Raw genomic sequence first — 24,300 nt, 5'->3', positions numbered from 1 at the left:
GAATAAGCAGTGGAAAGGTAGGCAGGTACCAGATTATGGAAGTCTTGTTAGGGAAGAGTAGGGAGTTTATTTTTAACTCCAGGTGAACCAAGCATGCCATTTAAGTTGTATGATTTATTCCTTGCATAGAGCCTTATGGTTCAAACTGTGCTTCCAACCTGCAGAGGCAGCATCACCCCTGAGCTTGTTAAAATTACAGAATGAGGCACCACTCAGAACTGAAAGTCTGTTCTTTTAACAAGATCCCTAGGTGATTCATATGCACATTAAAGCTTGAGAAACACTAGAGAATGGATTGGAGGTGAAAAAGAGAAAGGGGAAACCCTTAGATATGTTAGTCCAAATGAGAGAGGAAGGCTGCCTGCATTAAGAGTGACAGCAGAAAGGATGAGAAGACTGATTTAGGGTATGTCTTGGAGATACTTGGTTTAGGACTCTTAACCAGCTAAACACAGATTTCAATAGGCAGGATTTATGAGAAAAGTTTAGGATTGGAGATACAGGTCTGGGGGTCTATTGGGTATCCTGCTTCTGAGTTTCAACTGTTGTTTTATAATTTACAAATGTTTGCATGTTGTCATCTTTATGGGAAATAAGACATGCCTTTCTGAAGGTTTTCCAAGTCCTCCACTCTTTCACTTCGAGGCCCTCTGTTCCTAGATATCTTTCATCAAGTCCTTATTAACTCCTTCACAAAAAATGTTTTGAACATTTTAAAATTCAAGGTCCATGACTGATCAACACGTCCTTCTCCATAGCCCCTTGGACTGTCCACACCTCGAACTTAACTGGGACAGATATACTCCAAGCCTCTCCAGTTTCTAAGTACAAAGTAGCTTGGAAACTCCTGCGTTGCTGGGCCCAATTGTCTCGGTGCACAATTCTGTACTCTTAAAAAAGGATCTGTGAGCTAGAAACCCGTCAGTTAATGGGAATGAAAGAATATAAGTTCCAAGTGGGGTAGACTACCTAGCGACCCCCATTCTTAGGCCTTATCACTTCGTTAGTAAGTGGCACAGCTGAATTCTAATGCTCTTCCCTGTATCGTTTGTCTCATTAAGAATAGTTTAATTGTTGAAAAGTTTGTTTACAGCAATTATTTTAAAAGGCAAAAGGGCCTTTTTCTTTCTTTCTTTCTTTTTGAGGTTATGGGGAATGGTAAAAGTTTTCATAATTCCAATTCTCAGTCGTTGGTAACCCAGAGAATAACACCAGAACACCAGAGTATCTCTGGGACGATTACAGGATTCTCTCAGAACTTAGAGAAGTCCCTTCCAAGAAAACCATATATCCATTTGAAGGGCATGCCGCCAGCGAGACTTGTTCAAAGAAAGAAAAACTGGGGGGGTTGGGGAGTGGCACGGCGGTTCTCCGCAGCCAAGAATGGGGCAGGGTAAGAGTGGTCAAGGCTGAGCGAGGTCCGCTCAGGACCGCCTCCTGGGGTGTCCTGGGCACCGGGGCAGAGACGCAGGGGGAGGAAGGGGCAGGTCTCCGCGGCCTCCCAGTGCGAGCCGCGTGAGTAGGCGGAGAGGCCTGGCGCCTCCTCCCCTCTCGGGACGTGCGTCCGGGGATCACTCCGGGTCCTGCTCCTCCCTGCCGGCGGGGGGAGAAGTGGGACAGGCGGCCGTCCTCTCCGGCTATAAAGGGACTGGCCCTCCTGCGGCTTGCCTAGGCTCGCCTGGGCGTTCTCCCGGGTAGAGCTCCCGCTCCCCCTCCACTCGACCCTCTCGGGCCTCGGCTACTCGGGCTGCGGCGGAAGATGGCGGCTCCGGCGGGTCACCCGGCTCGGGAGGCTCGGTCCGAATGCTCTGAGGAGGCGCTGGCCGCTGCCTTAGCGGACGTGCCCGAACTAGCCCGACTTCTAGAAATAGACCCGTACCTGAAGCCCTTCGCTCCGGACTTCCAGCGCAGGTACAGCCCCACCTTGGTACTGTCCCCCGACTCACCCTGCCCCACACCCCACTGCCCACCCCCACCTCCTCCACAGAACCCAGCAGCCCGCCTTCCAGCCGCGAGCTTGCGGCTGGGAACGCCTGTTGGCTCTCGGACGTGCGGGCCCCGCCCCTCGCCGGCTCCACCCCCGCCGTCCCCGCCCCCCACCTTGGTGGTAGCAACTTCCGGGCTTGGGCGACGACTTGAGTCCGGTAATTGGGTTGAATGGCTTCCGGAGTTGTGGGTTGACATCTCTTGCCGATGGACTAGAGGCAGAAGCGCTGAATAAACTTTCCTCATCCCTTTCCCCTCCCTTCGAATCGGCAGTTTTGCGCCACTGGGTGTGTGCTTTGGCTGCCAGCACCGGTGCTGGTGCGGAGTTAGGCAACTGCACTGCAGGTTTTCTGACCCTTCCACGGACCAGAGTGGTCCTGTGAATTAGCGGGTGCATAACACCTCGCCTGTGTAATTGCGTTTTTAAAGCCTTCTCACTTATTTTATAGCAAATACTGTTATTTTGTATAGGATTCTTTCAGGCAGCTTTTCTTTCCTTGTTAATATTCTCCCTCTCAGAGAAGATTAAGCTTATCTTGGTCTTTGTTTTTTACCCCTTGGGCCATCATTGACGAGTACTAACCCGTGTTTGGCATTGCCATCCTGAAGCTGGAGAAAGGCGAGGAAAGCCAGACTTCTAGAGGCCCACTTAGTATGCTTTACTTTTAGCTTGTCTCCTATCATGCTGAAGTTGCTAGGATAATAATTGCAGTAGTCAGCTGAACTTAAAAGGTATAATTTTTAAGACTAAAATAGTTGTTATGCTAGTTATAGTAGTTATATTTGTGAGATAAGCACATTGTGATTTAATGGTTTCTGCCCTTTTAGCAGAGCGACTTGAAAATTACCATGGCAACAGAATACCTAGTCACAGTTTCAAGTAATAGAAAACTTCTAGTAGTTACTTGGCAAGAAGCAGCATTGGGGGTAATGAAACATGGTTGATTTGGAGTTTGGGAAAATAAAAGTCTTAGGTTCATGACCTGGCATTGTCACTTATTACCTGTACTCAATTCAGCAACTGTTTATTAAGGGTCCTTTAGGAACAAAAAGTAAGGGACACAAAGTTGAATACAACACTTCATTCCAGAGCTTGTATATCCTAATGCATGGGTCCTCAAAGGAGTCACCTTGAGCTGTTGCTAAGTTAATCAGATGTTGGGCCTTTCTGTAAGTCATTTGGGGAGCAGCCTTGTGAAATTGCCTTCAGTGTTTACAATATGTGCTTTCAAAGAAATTTAGTGTATAATCTTCATTGTTCAGGATTGGATTTTATTTAGAAATAGTAAAAAAAATTTAGAGCAAAAGATGGTGATCCGACTTTTTTGATGACACTAATTTACTTGGATGCTTTGTAAAATGACACATAAGACATTTCTAAAAGCAGAGTTGTGGAAGTGTTTTGTCTCCGTTTCTCCCCTCTCTGTTTTAAAAAAATGATTACAAGTAGACAAACCTCCCTTGTTAAGTGTTTCTTTCATGTAATTCACTTCAGCTCCATTGGGATTGAAGCAGTTTTGATCCTCTTTCATGGTTTGTCAGAACTAATGAGAGGGACAAAGGCCAGAATAAAGAAGTGGGAGCACTCCAGTGTTCTTGATGAAAAGGCTGGTCCAGTGGGTCCTTGTGCCTCACTCTGACCTGGATTCTACTTCTGGCCTTGGTTCTGAGTAATTGCCATTTTCCAGCACACATGTTCCCTTTAGACATATCAAATAGTAATTTGGCGTTTGGCAGCAGTAACTTTTACTGTTAGCATTTGAAGAATAAAAGAATTTCTCCTTCCTTAAGTGTGGTCCTGATTACTTTTCCTATTTTCCGTTCATTTCTAATAACCCACTTAGGCAGTGTGTCTTTGGCCTAACACAAATATACAACCAGTCAAACGTAGATGCAAAGTATGCTTACTAAGGAGTGAAGAAAATTTAGGGTACAAATAGCAACAGTATAATGGTGATAGGGGAGGCGGTTTCTCATTGATGGACTGTCTTATTCTTTCCCAAACACTGTGTCTTCATTAGAAATTCCATTATGTACCTTTGTTCTTGTTTACCTTTTCTGTAACTGTAGGAATGTTGAATCAAGCGTGAGGATTAGTGAATTACTCTGTGCCATAAAATAAAAATTAGACATTAGCGTGGGTGACAGGCCCTGTGATGTCTCATTGATTACCTCCTAAGATAGGATTTTCCTCTTGGCTTTCCTGCTTTTTTCACCTGTTATTTGTGCTGCAATTAGTTGCTGTATCATAATTCCAACATCGTAGTGTTTTAAAAAAACATTATTTGTCCCCATGCTACATGTCAGCATGAGTCAGGCTCTCCTCATGGCAGTCATTCAAGGATCTAGGCTGATGAAGTCATCATTTTGAAACATGCTTCTACAGTGGCAGGGGCAAGGAACAGAGAACATTTTGAACTAGGCACTATTTCTTACAGCTTTTGCCTAGCAATCAGCCACTTATGCTGATACACATATTGGCCAGTGTAAGTCAAATGTGACTTATCAACCACGTGGGTGGAAGAGAAAACTGACATTTGTGAACAGGAGGATGAACAACACAGTTACAGTAACACTTGTCTATACCCTCTGTTTATATAGTAACTTTTACATATGTTATAGTATTTAATTTAACCCTAATAACAAAACTACAAGGTAGGAAGGGTGGGTATTTTTGTTTTTCCTGTTTTACAGATGAAGAATCCGAGATTCGGTTGTGATGAGTTGTTCACATGGCTTGCTGCAGCTGGGATTAATCTTTCTTTAATAAAACTGTTTCAGCAAATTCACAAAAAATGACTTCTTGGTAATTTAGTGAATACCTCTTTCTTTCTCTTTACTTCTAGCATTGGACATTTTGGACCACTTATTAGATCCTTGAAGCCATGATGTGTACTCTTGCTTTTCTTCCATTATCTCTGGTGGTTTCTCCTCAGCCTCTTTCAGACCATTAATATAAGAGATTCTCAGGGCTCTTCCCTAGGTTCCTTTATGTATTTCTGTTTTATACACATACTTTCCCTAAGTATTCTCATCCATCCCATGAATTCCATCTATGTACTGAGGCTGCCCACATCTATCTTCACCCTAAATCTCCCCTGGTCTTATTTATAAATATCTGCATTTTGATGTACTGTAAGTATAAAACTCAATGTGTATAAAACTGAACTTAGGGTTTTTCATCCCAAGCCTGATTGTCCTTTTATACCTTATCTCAGTGTGTCTTATCCTCCTCTACCAACTACTCAAGGCTAAAACTTAAGACTTATCCTTAATTACTCCTCTCCCCTTCTTTTTATCTCTAAGTCTAGTCAGTAGTAGCTCCTAACTACTTTTCAAGTATATGCCACACTGTATTCCTACTGCTCTTCTGCTACTCAAGTTGCTAGCATCTCTAGCCTGGTTTATAAAAACAGCCTCACAGTTCTCCCTTTTCAAATCTTCTCAACAATTCCATGGCTTTTAAGGTACAGTGTAGTCTCTTTCTTGTGACCTACAAAACTCTGTATTATCTGGTTCCTGTCTACCTTTTTAGCCTCATCTTTGGATCGTCCTTCTCACTCTGTACCACCTAATCAGAAGGGGGCTAAGTGTAAAGAGGTAGCTAGGATGTCTGGGGGCTATTCTATAAGGGGCACTAAAATATCACTAGAATAAATTGGAAACATGATACCTATTTTACACATGTAGTCCTTTCTTAAATATTGAAGATTTTCATTTTTTATTTTGTGTAGGCTTGTGAGAAGTAAGGAGTCTAGAAGGATCACTGAGTAAAAGGCAGGAGAGGTCAAGAACTAGAAACATTTTCTGATCTTTACCAGAAGAATGATGCTTTTGGCTTAGTAGAAATGAATTAAAAAGGGAACCCATTTCTATATTTAATTTTTATTAATAGAAAATAATTGTTCTCTACGCCATAAAATAGGTCTTTACCAAATGTTTAAAGAAGATCGATTTGAAGTGTGCCAGAATATTACCCAGTCTTGGATGCCACCTGTTTTGGTCTAGCCATGGGTCCAGCTATGGCTTTTGTACATGTTATTTCTTCTGCTTGATGCATACTTTGCTTCTGTCTTGTTAGTGCCTGTACGTACTTCAGGACACAGCCTAGAGATATATTAAATGCCTTCCCTGACTTCTTCCCATCCTCACACCTTCTTCGCACCTCTTACCCACCACCTTGAAAACCTGTATTGTAAGGGTGATCATCAATAATCATGTAGTTGTCTTTCTGCTCTTTTATATCTCCCACTAGGTTATTTGCTCCTAGGGGTAGGCACATTGTCTGTGTTGTTTGCTCACTGTTATATTCTCAGTCTGTAAAACTGTACCTGGCCTACAGGAAACGGTACAGTGTTTGAATGAATAGATGACTGAATGAATGTCTTTTGACTTTTGTTTTTCTCTTTTCTACACCAGTAAGTCTCAGGTAAGCTCACCTTAAGCTAAAAATGTTAGGAATACTAGGATGGACAGAAGGAGAAGAAGCAGTAGTTGTCAGGAGTTATGTGTGGCAGTCTCGGGTAGGGGAGTGTATGTTCAAGGAAAAAGCTAAAAATAACCGGAGAAAATAAAGAAATTTGTTATTAATTAGATATTTCCATATTCCACAGAGACTAAGGGTTTAATCACTGAAGGAATATTCAGTTTGAAGAGAGCCTCAGGTCAAACTGCATGCTCAAGAATAGGAAGACAGGTTTTTGTGAGCTCAAGTGTGTTAAGTATCACAATTACAGTGAACATCTCTATTTTGTTAGAAATCAAAATAGCTTTTACACTGGTATCTAATCAGAATTAGAATGTTTAGATTTCATGTAATAGCAACCACACCAAAAACTGATTCTCGTGGTGCAGAAATTTTATATTGTAGTTGAATGGTGCACTTTTCTCTCAGTGCCTGGCCAAGTTGTAGGCTCTGAAGAAAGTCAAATGTCAATGATTCTAGAAGGCAAAGAAGAATCCAAAAATTATAAGTCATACCTGGCCTGCTCTTCTGTACTAGTAGCAGATTCCTTTGCACCTTGCAGCTGAGGTCTGTACTAACTCCAGAGTCACTCCTGAATTCTTTACAGTGATGGGCAAGAGGCTGTGACCTCTTCTCATTTTCAAACTGCCTTAAAATGACTCCATGGAGCATTTGGTTTAGTTTAGGCTCTGGTGCCTGCTGCACCATCTCCTGAGAAATGACTGTGTGTGGTAACTTCTTAGAGGATTCAGTTCAGCTCCCACCAGGCTGGCCCTAGTTAGTCAGTGAGATGATAGCACAGACCCTGTGAAATGTGCTATCGTTTTAGATTGATAAGCATATCATGCTGCTGCTATTTAAAAGCATGTGTAAAACTTCAATTATACATTTATAGATATTAAAGGAAAATATGAAAGGGTTTTCAGTGGAGAGAATTGCTGCTCTCAGCTACCTTTCATTCTAAAGTAACTTTACTGTTTTACAGAAGAGTAGATTCTCTTCATGTAGTGATGTCCACTCATCAGTAGATACTCACTACTGTTTAGAATCCAGGTCTTTTTTTTTTTTTTTTGTGCTCAAGATCCAAGAGCAGCCCCTGTTCTGTTTTGTGTTTAGGGTAGCAAGAACCTAGTACATCAACAGAAGGCAAAATTCCACATTAAACACACGTTGTTATACAATCTACATTCATTAATTTATTATACAATTGACATTAAGTTATGGTGACTTACCTGATCGATTTTTGATGTTTAAAAGATAATAGCTGAGATCCTAAGTTTAGCTTCTTCACATGTGAAATGGAAAAAAAAAATAAACATATGGCTGAGTGTCCATGTTGCAAAGCACAAGAGCAAGATGAAGCTTGAATTTTAGCTGTCGTAAATGCTAAACAGCTTCGAATTTGAGGGCAACTTAGTCAACCTCTGTGAACCTCAGTTTCTTTTTTTGAAAAATATGGATTGGACCCACCTTATAGGGGTTTCTTGAGGATGAGGAATATATGTAAAGATATTGCTTCTTTAATCCTGTATCCTGAAATCAACCATCAGATAAATAACCTGACTGGAAATTCCCCACAACTCTTCATTTTGCTGCTTAACAGCATCTTTACTTTAAGGGGTTCCTTCTCTTTCCTAGTAGTGCATTTGTGTGAATGAGGTGAGGAGGTGATAACTTTAATCATAATCTAGTGGAGAAAGAAAAGAATATGTTTAAATTTTGATCTTTAATTTGGACAGGAAATGATAAGGCAGTTGCCAGTTTACTACAAGCTGAAGGCAAGATGAATTCTGGGACGTAATGAGCACAAAGCTCCCTTTATTGAGAGAGGTAAATGCTACCCTGCAGAAACCCCAAATCACTCTTCTCTTGATCTTCCGTTTCTGTCTTTTCTCTTCTTTCATCTGACTGCTAAGTGTTCATGTTCTTGGACATCAAACAGCTGCAGGGATTTTCTTCCTCCTGAACTCTGGATGCTTGGAGGAATGGTCATACCGAGTTTACTAATAGCAGGAATGACTTTGAAAATAAGAAGAAAAAATACATAATAGCAGCTTAGAAGTTTACAAATGAAAGAATTATCTAGTGGAGTCTGAACTTATGGTCTATTAATAAGAAAAAAAATTTAAATCCCATGTCTTGCCTTGTCTTTTTTATCCTCTCTTTTTTTATTTGATGATTTCAGTTCTTTTCAGTATGTCTGAGTTTGCAATGAGACACATAAAACAAAGGAATGGAATACTCATGTGTATTTTAGTAGATCCATTGAAGGATAAATTACAATTAAACAGTTTCTGGGTATGTGCTCTAGGTCTGTAATCTAAAATGTGATAATCAGGGCTTCCCTGGTGGTGCAGTGGTTGAGAGTCTGCCTGCCGATGCAGGGGACGCAGGTTCGTGCCCCGGTCCAGGAGGATCCCGCATGCCGCGGAGCGACTGGGCCCGTGAGCCGTGGCCGCTGGGCCTGCGCGTCCGGAGCCTGTGCTCCGGAGCGGGAGAGGTCGCAACAGTGAGAGGCCCGCGTACAGCAAAAACAAAACAAAACAAAACAAAATCAGTTACGCGTTTAGGTGTACGTAACAGAAACCGAACATACCCTCAAAGAACGGAAAATCCCGCAAACTGTGAGTTATGGAAATAGAGGTTTGTATTTCTCACAAAGAAAGTGGGGGTAAGTGGTTTGGGCCTTAGCATTGACTCATCATTTATCTTTTGGTTCTACTATCCTTAACATATGGTCTTGATTCTAACATTTAGAAGATGGCTGGGCATATCTAGGGCCCATATCTGTCTTCCTAGTAGGAGTACAAGCTAACTCACTATGTCCATTTTAGCCAAGCATAAATTAGTTTACTTGTAAACTCCATCTCATTCTTTCAGTTTACAAATTTTTCATCAGAGCTTTTCCATGGCATGGCCATCCTTAGCTGAAAGTGAGCCTGCATAATCAAGGCTTTCAGTTGTACGCGTATCTTCCTGAGAAATGCCTTTTTGTCTCATCTGTCACAGCTTGCCTGGGCTCTTTCCTTTGCTCCAATGAGGCGACAATGTCTGGCTAAAGATAAAAAGTCCCAGTGATACCATGCTGTAGTTCCCCAATATCATAGCTGTGTACAAATCTTTCTGAGCAGAATCCAGGCATTTCCACTTCTGAGAGAAGTCTTCAGCCACATCCCTCAGTATCACCAAACTCTGGGGCATGGCTTTCACTTTGCTCTACCTTGTATTTCTGGATTTCTGTATTTCTCTGGATTCTTTTCTTGGGACAAATACAGACACTTTTGCTCGCTCTAGTCCAAAATGAGCCTGTCTGGTTTCGCTTCAGGCCCCTGGCCCAACGATTTGGGGAGCACCTCTGTCTTCTCTTTTTAATTTCATAGATATTTTACTCTTAAAAATAGGAAGTTTTGAGAGGAAATGAGTTTTTCAGTTACTACTAATCTTTTTCATGTTCTCTTGGGCTCATTCAAAAATGATCTGCTGGGCTTCCCTGGTGGCGCAGTGGTTGAGAGTCGGCCTGCCGATGCAGGAGACACGGGTTCGTGACCCGGTCCGGGAAGATCCCACATGCCACGGAGCAGATAGGCCCGTGAGCCATGGCCGCTGAGCCTGCGCGTCTGGAGCCTGTGCTCCACAACGGGAGAGGCCACAACAGTGAGAGGCCCGCGTACCGCAAAAGAAAAAAAAAAAAGATCTGCTTTATTTTTAAGTTATTTGGAGAATATTGTATTTGTGGGGTTAGAAAGAAGAAAAGAACTAAAATAAAGATGACAGTTGATGCTCAGTCTTTAAAACATGAATTGTCTTTTGTTACCTAACTACATGCAAGTTTATGGGCTTTCACATTATACTTTTTTATTCTTTTAAAAGATTAAGATGTGTAAGCTTTGTTCTTCAGAACATACCTGCTACAGACTTACCATATCAATATAAGATTTTTATCATCACAGAGGAGCCCAGTATTTCATCTTTGACAGTAGACCAAAGAACAATTTGTGGAAGAATGGGATTCCTCTTTTTTTCCTCTTTTGACTGTAAAGACAGCATAATGATTCCTCTTTGATGTCAGAATAGATCAATAATGTGTGTGGAGTCATATTAGTTTCTTTTTTTTCCTAAGAGGTTATAGGTCTATTATCCATGATCATTTTAGGCTACTGTTTGGAGGACATGAGTAACTAATGTGTGAGTTACCATTGCTTTTTCACTGTTTTACAATCTTTTCTCAAGACGATTGGTTATTATTCCAGGATTCTAGAGATTCACAAAAAAATTCATATTCATCATTTCCAAGCATTTTTTCCCCCTCCAGTTCTCATTTTTCAGCATTAACAATCTCTCATATTTTTGTTTGCTTATTTGTGCATTTTTTTGTTTCCATGTGGGAGTCTTCCATCCCCTTGACCATTTCAGTTGGCAGTGCTCTTTTGGTTGTGCAAGTTGTGCTTGCTAGTGAAGCACAGCAGCGTAGTGAAGCGAATGGATCTCTTTTTGTTCAGTTCCCTAAAATGCCTTTTACTGAAAACTATCTGCTATCCATGCAGTATTAGGGAAACCTCTACTCACAAATTCAACACATAAGCAGGAAATACAGAGAAACAAGAGTGTTATCAAAACTGAAGTTTGGTTGTAGCAGGTTTAAGGTACCTTTAGAGGACATTAAAAAATATAGTGAATTTAGAGAATTGCAAATTGTGTTAGACTAGATTTAAAAAATTATTTTGAAATAATTATAAACTACAGGAAGTTGCAAAAATAGTACAGAGAAGGCCCCTGTACTATTAGCCAAGCTTGCCCCAGTGGTAATATCTTGCTTAACTGTAGGTCAGTTTCAAAACCAGGAAATTGACATTGATACACTCTGCAGACCTTATTCAGTTTTCAACAGTCTTTCCTTGCACTTCTTTGCAGTTTTATCACAAGTATATATTAATGTAACTGCCACTACAGTGAAGATACAGAACCATTCCATCACCACAAAGGAATTCTGAATTCCTTTATACTTATACTATTCCCACTCCCTCTATCCCTAAACTCTGGGAATTACTGATCTGTTTTACATTTCTATAATATTTTTTCATTTTTTGAATGTTATATAAATTAAATCAGCGAATATGTAATCTTTGAAGATTGGCTTTTAAAAAAAAATTATTGGGGTATAGTTGATTTACAATGTTGTGTTAGTTTCAGGTGTACAGCAAAGTGAATCTGTTATACATATACATATATCCACTCTGTTTTAGATTCTTCCCCATATAGGCCATTACAGAGTACTGAGTTCCATGTGCTATACAGTAGGTCCTTACTAGTTACCTATTTTATACATAGTAGTGTGTTTGTGTCAATCCCAATCTCCCAATTTATCCCTCTCCCCCTTACCACACACAACCTGCCCCCCCCCCAACCCGGTAACCATAAGTTTATTTTCTACATCTGTCACTCTATTGCTGTTTTGTAGATAAGTTCATGTGTACCCTTTTTTAAGATTCCACATACAAGTGATATCATATGATATTTGTCTTTCTCTTTCTGACTTCACTTAGTATGATAATCTCTAGGTCCATCCATGTTGCTGCAAATGGCATTATTTCGTTCTTTTTTTATGGCTGAGTAATATTCCACTGTATATATGTACCACATGTTCTTTATCCATTCCTTTGTTGATGGACATTTAGGTTGCTTCCATGTCCTGGCTATTGTAAATAGTGCTGCAGTGAACATTGGGGTGCATGTATCTTTTCAAATTATGGTTTTCTCTGGTTATATGCCCAGGAGTGGGATTGCTGGATCATATAGTAGCTCTATTTTTAGTTTTTTAAGGAATCTGCATACTGTTCTCCATAATGACTGTACCAGTTTACATTCCCGCCAACAGTATAGGAGGGTTCCCTTTTCTCTACACCCTCTCCAGCATGGATTGGCTTTTTTTTTTTTCACTCAGTATATGCCTTTGAGATCTATTCAAATTGCATATATCAATAGTTCATTCCTTTTTGTTACTGAATACTATTCCATTGAATGGATGTGCCACAGTTTATCCATTCACCTGTTGAAGGACATTTGGATTGTTTCCAGTTTTTGGCTATTAAAAATATTGCAGTGAAGCTATGTTTATTATATATAGGTGTTATTTCTTTGGGAGAAGTTCCTAGAAGTGTAATTTTGGGGTCCTATGACAAATGTGTGTTTAGTTTTGTATGAAATTGCTAAACTGTTTTTCATGGTATCTGTACCATTTTGCATTCCCAAATGTATGAGGGATCTATCTTATCTGCATCCTTCCCAGCATTTGGTAATACATTTCTTAAAGTGTTAGCTGTTATAATAAGTGTGTAGTGATAAGCCAATGTGGTTTTAATTTGCATTTTTCTTATAGCTAATTATGTTGAAAGTCTTTTACAGTGTTATTTGACATCTTTATATCCTCTTTGGTGAAATGTTCAGTTCATGTCTTTTGTCCATTTTCTAACTGGATTGATTTTTCTTTTTTTTACCTTTGAGTTTTCTTTACATATTCTAGATACAAGTCCTTTGTCAGATATATTTTGAAATTAATTAATTTATTTTATTTTATTTTGTCTTTTTTAGCTGTGTTGGGTCTTCGTTGCTGCGTGTAGGCTTTTCTCTGGTTGCGGCGAGCGGGGACTACTCTTCGTTGCGGTGTGCAGGCTTCTCATTGTGGTGGCTTCTCTTGTTGTGGAGCACAGGCTCTAGGCATGCGGGTTTCAGTAGTTGTGGCACACGGGCTCAGTAGCTGTGGCTCACGGGCTCTAGAGCTCAGGCTCAGTAGTTGTGGTGCATGGGCTTAGTTGCTCTGGAGCATGTGGGATCTTCCTGGAGCAGGGCTTGAACCTGTGTCCCCTTCATTGGCAGGTGGATTCTTAACCACTGCACCACCAGGGAAGCCCCACTCTGTCAGATATTTGTTTTGCAAATATTTTATCCTAGTCTGTAGCTTGCCTTTTTATCTTCTTAACAGGGTCTTTCATAGAACAAATGTTTTAAATTTTGATGAAATTTATTGATTTTTTTTGGTGTATGGTTTATACTTTTGTTGTCATGTATAAGAGCTCTTTGTCTAGCTCTAGGATCTGAAGATTTCCTCTAATGTTTTCTCCTCGAAGTTTTATTGTTTTACATTTTACATATACGTCTATCATCCATTTTGAGTTAATTTTTGCTTAAGGTTTAAGTTGAAGGGTTTTTTTTTATTGTCTAAGGATATTTGATTTTTTTTTAAAGATCATAAACTATGACAGACTTATATTGGGGAGCCACCTGATCAAAATAAAAAATAAGCCTTTAGTCAGGTCTCACTGAAATATATGAACAATGACAATTTTTATGTATACTATAGATTATTGAAAGCAGTGGGAACTAATTAACCTGTCAGTTTTCTATTTCTAAAATCTTATTTTAACTTTTGGTTATTATCATAAAGCAGCCTCTCAAACTTCAGGAAGCTGGAGAAAAATAGTTGTGAAAGATACAATAACTTATTTTCAAGTAGTTACTTAAGAGTTTTTCTGGTTTGTAATTTATATATTTTTATCATGTTATAGCATTATTTTATTGATTTGTATTCTAAACATATATAGATATTAATCTATACAGATTGAATTTGTAACTTTAATTTGACTTTCCAAGGTTTTCCTTATTTCATGTCTTCTACTTAGAACCTACTCATTTGTTAGTATCATATATTCTTCAGTTCTACATTATTAAAAATATTGCTTTGAAAAATAATATTTTATTCATTCAGTGTGTCTGTTTACTTGACTTAAATGACAGGTAAATCTCCAAAAACTTTTCATGTTATACTCTCATTTGTAGAAGTGAGTTTGTTAAATCTTAACAAAGGTAATGCTAATATTTCCCAAGATTAGTTGCTTTTTATCTAACTGAAATTAGCCTTTGGTTTTATTTCAGTCTTAATATTTACTTTGCTGTTTGTCAGGATTCATTGTGCTATTAATAATTAGAAATCCGAGCATATCAATTTCCAAACAAGTGGTTAGATATTATGAGATGAAAGTTGTTAGTACATGTATTTGGCAAAATTTGGAAAATTTACCCACTTTAAACAGAAAAGTAAAGTGGAACTTTTGAGGACGTGTTCATTCTTCAGTGATTACTAGCTATGATGGGTCTGAGGTACTAAACATCCAAAAGAGACTTCTGACAACTCTACTGATAATAAATCATCATCATCATCACAATAACAATTTTTATTACAATTTATGTAAACATCATTTTACGTGCATTGGGTCTGAGATTCTGCATTTTTAAGAAGCTCCCAGGTGATGCCGATGCTGCTGTTTCCCAGATGATGTTTTGAGGAGCAAGGCATGGCATCATCCCAACTTCAGTTCAAAACTGAGTTAGTGCATTAATTTTGTACTCTCTGGCATTCCTATATGGTAACAATGAGAAATCAGAAAGAGAAATTAAGGAAACACTCCCATTTACCATCAGAACATAGAGAATAAAATACCTAGGGGGCTTCCCTGGTGGCACAGTGGTTGAGAGTCTGCCTGCCGATGCAGGGGACACGGGTTCGTGCCCCGGTCCAGGAAGATCCCACATGCCGTGGAGCGGCTGGGCCCATGAGCCATGGCCGCTGAGCCTGCGCTCCGCAATGGGAGAGGCCACAGCAGTGAGAGGCCTGCATACCGCAAAACAAAAAAAACAAAAAAAACAAAAAAAACCCTAAGGATAAACCTACCTAAGGAGGTAAGAGACTTGTACTCAGAAAACTATAAACACTGATGAAAGAAATCAAAGATGACATAAACAGATGGAGAAATATACCATGTTCTTGGATTGGAAGAATCAATATTGTGAAAATGACTATACTACCCAAATCAATCTACAGATTCAATGCAATCCCTATCAAACTACCAGTGACATTCTTCACAGAATTAGAACAAAAAATTTTACAATTTGTATGGAAACACAAAAGACCCCAAACAGCCAAAGCAATCTTGAAAAAGAGAAATGGAGCTGGAGGAATCAGACTCCCTGATTTCAAACTATACTACAAAGCTACAGCAATCAAGACAGTATGGTACTGGCACAAAAGCAGAAATATAGATCAGTGGTACAGTATAGAAAGCCCAGAGATAAACCCACACACATATGGTCACGTAATTTATGACAAAGGAGGCAAGAACATACAATAGAGAAAAGACAGCCTGTTCAATAAGTGGTGCTGGGAAAACTGAACAGCTACATGTAAAAGAATGAAATTAGAACACTCCCTAATACCATACACAAAAATAAACTCAAAATGGATTAAAGAACTAAATGTAAGGCCAGACACTATAAATCTCTTAGAGGAAAACATAGGCAGAACACTCTATGACATAATTCACAGCAAGATCCTTTTTGACCCACCTCCTAGAGAAATGGAAATAAAAACAAAAATAAACAAATGGGACCTAATGCAACTTAAAATCTTTTGCACAGCAAAGAAAACCATAAACAAGGTGATAATACAATGCTCAGAATGGGAGAAAATATTTGCAAATGAAGCAACTGACAAAGGATTAAGCTCCAAAATTTACAAGCAGCTCAGGCAGCTCAATATCAAAAAAACAAACAACCCAATCCAAAAGTGGGCAGAAGACCTAAATAGACATTTCTCCGAAGAAGATGTACAGATTGCCAACAAACACATGAAAGGATGCTCAACATCACTAATCATTAGAGAAATGCAAATCAAAACCACAATGAGGTATCACCTCACACCAATCAGAATGGCCATCATCAAAAAGTCTACAAACAGTAAATGCTGGAGAGGGTGTGGAGAAATGGGAACCCTCTTGCCCTGTTGGTGGGAATGTAAATTGATATAGCCACTATGGAGAACAGTATGTTGGTTCCTTAAAAAACTAAAAATATAACTACCATACGACCCAGTAATCCACTACTGGGCATATACCCTGGGAAAACCATAATTCAAAAAGAGTCATGTACTACAGTGTTCATTGCAGCTCTATTTACAATAGCCAGGACCTGAAAGCAACCTAAGTGTCCATTGACAGATGAATGGATAAAGAAGATGTGGCACATATTTACAATGGAATATTACTCAGCCATAAAGAGAAATGAAATTGAGTTATTTGTAGTGAGGTGGGTGGACCTAGAGTCTGTCATACAGAGTGAAGTAAGTCAGAAAGAGCAAAACAAATACCATATGCTAGCACATATATATGGAATCTAAAAAAAAAAAGGTTCTGAAGAACCTAGGGGCAGAATAGGAATAAAGATGCAGACGTAGAGAATGGGCTTGAGGACACAGGGAGTGGGAAGGGTAAGCTGGGATGAAGTGAGAGACTGGCATGGACATATATACACTACCAAATGTGAAATAGATAGCTAATGAGAAGCAGCTGCGTAGCACAGGGAGATCAGCTCAGTGTTTTGTGACCACCTAGAGGGGTGGGATATGAAGTGTGGGAGGGAGACGCAAGAGGGAGGAGATATGGGGATGTATGTATATGTATAGCTGATTCACTTTGTTATACAGCAGAAACTAACACACCATTGTAAAGCAATTATACTCCAATAAAGATGTTAAAAAACAACAAGAAAAATAAGAAAAAACAATTCAATTAAAAAATGGGCAGAAGACCTAAATAGACATCTCTCCAAAGAAGACTTACACATGGGCAAGAGGCACATGAAAGGATGCTCAGCATCACTAATTATTAGAGAAATGCAAATCAAAACTACAATGAGGGGCTTCCCTGGTGGCGCAGTGGTTGAGAGTCCGCCTGCCGATGCAGGGGACACGGCTTCGTGCCCTGGTCCGGGAAGATCCCACATGCCGTGGAGCGGCTGGGCCCGTGAGCCATGGCCGCTGAGCCTGCGCTTCCGGAGCCTGTGCTCCGCAACGGGAGAGGCCACAACAGTGAGAGGCCGCGTACCGAAAAAAAAAAAAAACTACAATGAGGAGGTATCACCTCGCACCAGTTAGAGTGGGCATTTTCAAAAAATCTTGAAACAATAAGTGCTGGAAAGGGTGTGGTGAAAAGGGAACCCTCCTGCACTGTTGATGGGAATGTAAATTGTTACCGCCACTATGGAGAACAGTATGGAGGTTCCTTTAAAACTAAAAATATAACTACCATATGACCCAGCAATCCCACTACTGGGCATATACCCTGAGAAAACCATAATTCAAAAAGAGACATGTACCCCAATGTTCATTGCAGCACTGTTTACAATAGCCAGAACATGGAACCAACCTAAATATCCATTGACAGATGAATAGATAAAGCAGATGTGGCACATATGTACAATGGAATATTACTCAGCCATAAAAAGAAATGAAATTGAGTTATTTGTAGTGAGGTGAATGGACCTAGAATCTGTCATACAGAGTAAAGTAAGTCAGAAAGAGAAAAGCAAATATGCTAACACATATATATGGAATCTAAAAAAATAAAAATAAAAAATGGTACTGATGAACCTAGTGCCAGGGCAGGAATGAAGACGTAGACATAGAGAATGGACTTGAGGACATGGGGGATGTGGAGGGGGAAGCTGGGGCAAAGTGAGAGTAGCATCGACATATATACACCACCGATTGTAAAGTAGGTAGTAGGAAGTAGCAGCATAGCATAGGGATATCACCTTGGTGCTTTGAGATGACCTAGTGTGGTGGGATAGGGAGGGTGGGAGGGAGGCTCAAGAGGGAGGGGATACGTGGATATATGTATGCATATGGCTGATTCAGTTTGTTGTACAACAGAAACTAACACAGTATTGTGAAGCAATTATATTCCAATAAAGATCTATAAACAAAGAAACTGAGTTAGTAATGGGCCAAATTAGTTATAAGTAAATATTCTAATTTTTTAAGAATAATAATCCATATATACCAGTATAGTTAACCATATCATTTAAGTTTTTAATGGTCACATGATTTTCTAACTTATTTTAGATAAAAGTGGTTTTATTTTAATATCAAAGTTACTTTTCTTACATCTTCACTGTGAGTTTCACTGTTGCATATGGGTCTTTAGGATAATATATAGAAGGTGATCACATAGGAAAAATTATTCTCCACATATGTTGTTCCAGGGTATACATGGGCATCTGAGTTACAGACTGTCAGCATAATTTGCTATTTAACAAACCAATTTTTGACATCCTCTTTGTCTCAGGCATTTTTCTGTGTGATAGCAGAACAAATATAAGATAGGCTTCCTACTCGATGGGAGCTCTAATTGGGGAGATTACAAGTAAACACAATTATAGTAGATATTTGTGCATAAAATTCATTGTAAGACAGATAAAAGCATGTCTTATTCTGTTAAGGAAGGGGAGTATATAGCACAAAGGAGTTCATTTGAATTGCCTTAAATTCTTAAAATTATTTCTTTATAAAGGGAAGACTGAGTCTTGAAGAATGTGGACAAATTCTATAAGACTCTTTTTTGGAAAGAGTCAAAGGATATGATAGCTGAGATATTAATCTTTATTAAAACTACAGTTGGCCTTCCGATTCTCAGGTTCCACTTCTGAGGATTCAACCAGCCATGGCTCGAAAATATTCGGGAATAAAAAATTCCAGAAATTTCCAGAAAGCAAAACTTGAACTTGCCTTGCACTAGCAACTATTTACGTAGCATTTACATTGTATTTACAAGTATTTACATAACATTTACATTGTATTAGGTATTATAAATAATCTAGAGGTGATTTAAAGTATATGGGAGGATGTGGGGTGGTGGTGGGATGAATTGGGAGATTGGGATTGACATATATACACTAATATGTATAAAACAGATAACTAATAAGAACCTGCTATATAAAAAAATAAAATAAAATTCAAAGAAAAAAATAAAGTATATAGGAGGATGTGTGTAGGTTGTATGCAAATATTACGTGCTATGCCATTTTATATAAAGGACTTGAGCATCCATGGGCTTAAATATCTGCATCAGTCCTGGAACCAATCCCCCGTGGATACTGAGGGATGACTGCATAACAAGTTATAATTTGATTTGACACGTTTTTTGTTGCTTTTAAGTGGAAGTTTATTTGCAAAAATGGTTAATTTGCAAAATGTTCTTGTGTAAGAATTGCCACATTGTGTAAGAATTGAACCCTCTAAAATAGTTTATAAATCATATTTGATAACATATCGGTATGTTTCTTTATAGCAGATAAGCTCCTTTTGGAAGGGATTGTGGACTATTTTTTGAGGCAATGAGGCAGTTCCTGCGTAAGCTAAGGATACCTATTCCTGAATGAGTCAGGGGGACATTCTGATGAGTATCACCCAGTCAGGAAGGTTGCAGAAATGCAAATGAACACTGAATGACTCCACCTGACCCCCCACTAAATGTCTCACCTAGATCATCATTATCCAGTAGAAATATAATATGAGCCATATATGTAATTAAAATTTTTCTATTTGCCACATTAAAAAAGGTAAAAAGAAACAGATAAAATTATTTTTTGTAATATATACTATTTAATCCACTGTATTCAAAATATTGCTGTTTCAGCATTAAAAAATTACTGAGATATTTTACATTTGTTTTTCATACTAAGTCTTTGGAATCTGATGTGTATTTTGCATTTACAGCACATCTCATTTGGGACTAGCCATATTTCAAGTGCTCAGTAACCACGTGGCTACCGTATTAGAGAGTGCAGCCTTAGATTGTATATTTCAAAGAGGAGCTTTTATGGTAAGAGGTGGCATGACCCATAAAGACATTGAAGGGGAAGATTAAGGAGGGAGAAAGGTACAGTCAGCCCTGTGTTCATGATAACAGAAGCAAGTAGACCTGGAGAGATTCTGATTTTGCCTGAGAGAGCGAGTCAGAAATTATTGACTGGTGACTTTTTTTATGCTTGAAAAAAGATAAATGGATGGTGTCTTAAATGTAGATATGGAGATATGCCACATACTTAATTAACCTGGGGGTGTCTAGGTAGCCACATTCCCCAGATTATTTGGCATGGCTTGTCCACCTTGCCCTATTCGTTTAGGTGATTCTTATTTGTGTCATATTTTCATATGCTAAATGCATTACTTCTGTCCCATGACAAACAGCACAGACAAATATAAAACAAAACAAAAACCTGTGTCAGCCAAAGTAAATCTAGTCTTTCTTGATAAAGTAACTGAGATAGGGGGCTGGTCTATGCTCTGATAGTCCTAGACCTTTTGGGATATGCCAACCTCACTTTGACTCAGCCCAAGTGACAGCTGTTCCTAATTTCCTTGTCCCAAGAATCTTGCTTATGTGTAGCGACTCATTATGACTTGCATTATTCCTGAGTTGCTCTCTGCTTATAAAGGAGGAGGGTTGGAAGGATTGTTCTTCAAACTAATGACAATATTGTGAGTGGGTGTGTGTGTGCACGAACACATATATGTTTTGTGTTTTATGCCCTTTTCTTCACGACTTGCTTTAATTTCCTCTAAATGATAGTTTCTTCAGCATTTATACTTTTCATTCATTTTGCACCTACTCACTTTGCATACTTAATAGTTACCCTTATAATAATAGCAAAAACATTACTGTTTATTAAAGTATTTGCCCTCGTGAGTGGTCAGATTCTTCTTGTGGAACACTGTTTTCCTTCTCACTCCAGTCTTGTGTTTTCCACACTGTAGCTGCTCCGAACATGCTGACTCACCCAGCATCCCTGGGATGCTGGATTTTGAATTTAAGAAGAGAAGAATATATTTATGGAACACATTATTGTCTTTCAGTGTTTTCCATAGAGCTTAGAGTAGAGGTTTGCACTCAAAGGGTGCTTTGCAAATAGATATTGACTGGGAGTCTAGTCCAGCTTGTTCTGTGATATTAGAAATACAGAAATATTTATTACCATAGTTGTTGGAGGGTCTCTAGAAATGTTTGAAAGTAATTCTTCTGTCATGTAGTGGCCTGTGGTGGGCAAAACCTTTCTCACATACAGCTTAACCTTTCTTGTGTCTAATACTACTTGTGAAGAAGATTGTAATTTGTGCATTGTGCTTTTATCAGGTTGCTGTTCCCAATGCAGCTAGCGTAATTTTTCATTTCCTAGCAGTCCTCAGGCAATTCTGTTTAACATGCTTTCTATTTCAAAACACTCTCCTATTTAAAAAAACTTCTTTTGCCTCAGGCCCAGCATGCTTTTCCAGCCAGGCTACTAGTAATTTCTATCCTTGCTGGCTTCATTCACCTTCACTGTTAACATTCTATATGGATGTGCTAGGAATGTCTTTTTTTGTGTGTTTACTGCATAGCAATGCTGAGATGCCAGTGCCTTCTATTTGTTGATTTTACTGTGGTTCACAAAATTATTATTTCATTTTTATACTAAGGAGATGACATACCTTGTTTTTGTTTCAAATCTGTTTCAGTTTTCTAGATTGTAAGCCAGACTTCGCTTTCTTAATGAATAGAATTCTAACTTTCCACCTGAGCTTTTAAAGTCATCCACAAAATTTTCTTGAACAACAGTATTCACGCTAGAATAAGAGATTGTTTTACTTTTACAGATAAATAAAAGATATTCAGTTTCATTTAATAGGCAGCAAATTCCTTTTTAAGGTAGTATCTTAACAGTGAATGAAACAAATTACCTGGATTGCCTTCCCAAATGATCATGAATTAGGCTTGATTTTTGCTTGAGGTAAGACAGCATTCTAACCTGAGGCTCTTGAAGCTGCTTTTGGTTCTGAATTCTGTAAAAAGGAAATACTCTTGAGGGATTTAGGTTTTTAATGGGGAAAGTCTGGTAAACAGAGGTATACAAGAGAAAGCCATTGTTCTCTTATCATTAGCCAATAATGGCTTACACTGAGGTAGAGTTTGAAACATTTATAATAATATGAAGGCTTTCAAGAGATTCTAGAATTATATATAGAGAGAGATTTAGGGTTAAAGTAAAATTAGAACTCTGGCCATGCTATAAATATGTATTATACATTTGTATATATCATATATATGTGTGCGTTTGTGTGTGTATAAAAATGGCTTTTATATCATGTGTTGTCAGAGTTGAAATAAAAGTTTTCCCATTCATTGTGCTGATATTTGTTTACAAACGTGGCAGAAAATGGGAATTTTCCTCTCTTTGAGGTAGTCAGCATAGTGTTAAAAATGAGAAAGGAAGAATACTTCTTTTTTGGGTTATGGTTTGCATTTTAGATTTCATTGCTGTTCCTCTCAACTTCCATCTGTGTTGACATTTGGGAATATTGTCGTTGCTCTTTCTCAAGTGTAGTGGAAAAGCTTAAAACAGAATTTACACTTTTAAATACAACCGAGGCTCTATCACATCGTGATTCACTCTAGGTCTGAATACTTTTTCTTTGGCTTAAAAAAAAAAATCAAACATTTTATTGAACGAAATATTTCTCAAACTTGTAATGCTACTGATTATTATACATTATTAGCAATCATTTTTGTACTAATGCAAAGTTCAGGCTGAAAACACAATGATAATATTAAAATTTTTGGCACTTAAATTTTATGGCATCAAGGCAGTCTTTTCATATAGATATATCGTTAATTTCTATTTATTAATGCCATTGTGGTTTTATTTTATTTTACTCTGCTGTTTGATTAAGGTTCAGTTTTCTCCTAGGAAATAGTAACAATGTGAATAAGCCACAAAAAGCCAGATTGGGTTGCTGTATGACTTTTGTTGACTTTATGCTCTATTTTTTTTAACTAACTGAATCCTAGTCACTTGGCATTTTCTGTGTGTGTTTGTGTGTGTGTGTTTGTGTGTGTGTGTGTGTCTGTGTGTGAGATATCTTGGCTGAATAATGGGTGGCCTGGACCTCTATCCAGTGACTAGTCAGGTTTGTCTGGTTGATTCCTGCTTTGGTCAGTTTGGACTGCTATAACAGAGTACCATAGATTGGGTGGTTTAAACCGCAGAAATTTATTTCTCACAGTTCTGGAGGCTGGAAAGGTCAAGATCAAGGCACTAACAGATTCAGTGGTGAGAACACTTCCTGGTTTGGAGATGTCTGTCATCTCCTTGTATTCGCACCTGGCAGAGAGAGGAGAGGGAGAGAGGAAGCACGCTCTCTCCAGGCTCTTCTTATAAGGAAAGTAATCCTATTCGTGAGGACTCCACTCTCCTGACCTAATCACATCCCAAAGGCTCCACCTCCTGATGCCATCACACTGGGGTTAGGATTTCAACATATGAATTTGGGCGGCACACAAACATTCAGTCTTTAACGGTTCTCTAACTTTTTCTAGCTCTGACTGTTTGTGATGGTTTCTTCTAGAAAAAACTAGTTTTTATATTTTAAAGAAATTGTGTGTTTGTGTGTGTTTTCCAACACTCTTAGGCAATACAGTAGAAGCTCATTGTGATTTCCTAATGAAGCCATCAGACTTGTGTTCATTTAATAGTAAAATCACTTTCAATAATGAGGACTACATGATTGAAATTAGGCAGTAGTGGATTTTGGGGGTCATTAAATTTAAGTACTGTGAAAGGTAAAAAAGAAATAGTTTCTGTTGTATAACAAAGTGAATTAGCTTTATGTAAAGCAATTATACTCCAATAGAGATGTTAAAAAAAAAAAGAAAGAAATAGTACAAGTTTACCCAAAGACTGGAGCCATTAAATGTTCCAGGGTTCCTGGAAATTAAGGCTGAGGCCTGGTTATAGACAGATATAAGTCATTCATTGGGTAGCATGGGAAAAAATAGACTATTTACTCAAGTTGAAATAATTATAATGATTTTTTTTTTTTTTTGCGGTACGCGGGCCTCTCACTGTTGTGGCCTCCCCCGTTGCGGAGCACAGGCTCCGGACGCGCAGGCTCAGCGGCCATGGCTCACGGGCCCAGCCACTCCGCG

General features: G+C 38.8%; 1 protein-coding gene across 1 annotated transcript in view; it reads left to right on the top strand.

The window, feature by feature from the left end:
* Window positions 1–1,587: 1,587 nt before the first annotated feature.
* GBE1 (1,4-alpha-glucan branching enzyme 1) overlaps window positions 1,588–24,300 on the top strand; it is a 297,767-nt gene continuing 275,054 nt past the window's right edge. The window contains exon 1 of the mRNA XM_082840201.1: window positions 1,588–1,911. Within this exon, the coding sequence (XP_082696327.1) occupies window positions 1,760–1,911 (152 nt within the window). The 5' untranslated portion in view covers window positions 1,588–1,759. The remainder of the gene's footprint in view (window positions 1,912–24,300) is intronic.

Source organism: Leucopleurus acutus, assembly GCF_964270905.1.
Source record: "Leucopleurus acutus genome assembly, chromosome: 5".
Classification (NCBI taxonomy): Eukaryota; Metazoa; Chordata; class Mammalia; order Artiodactyla; family Delphinidae; genus Leucopleurus; species Leucopleurus acutus.
This window is presented reverse-complemented; position numbering and strand designations above follow the sequence as displayed.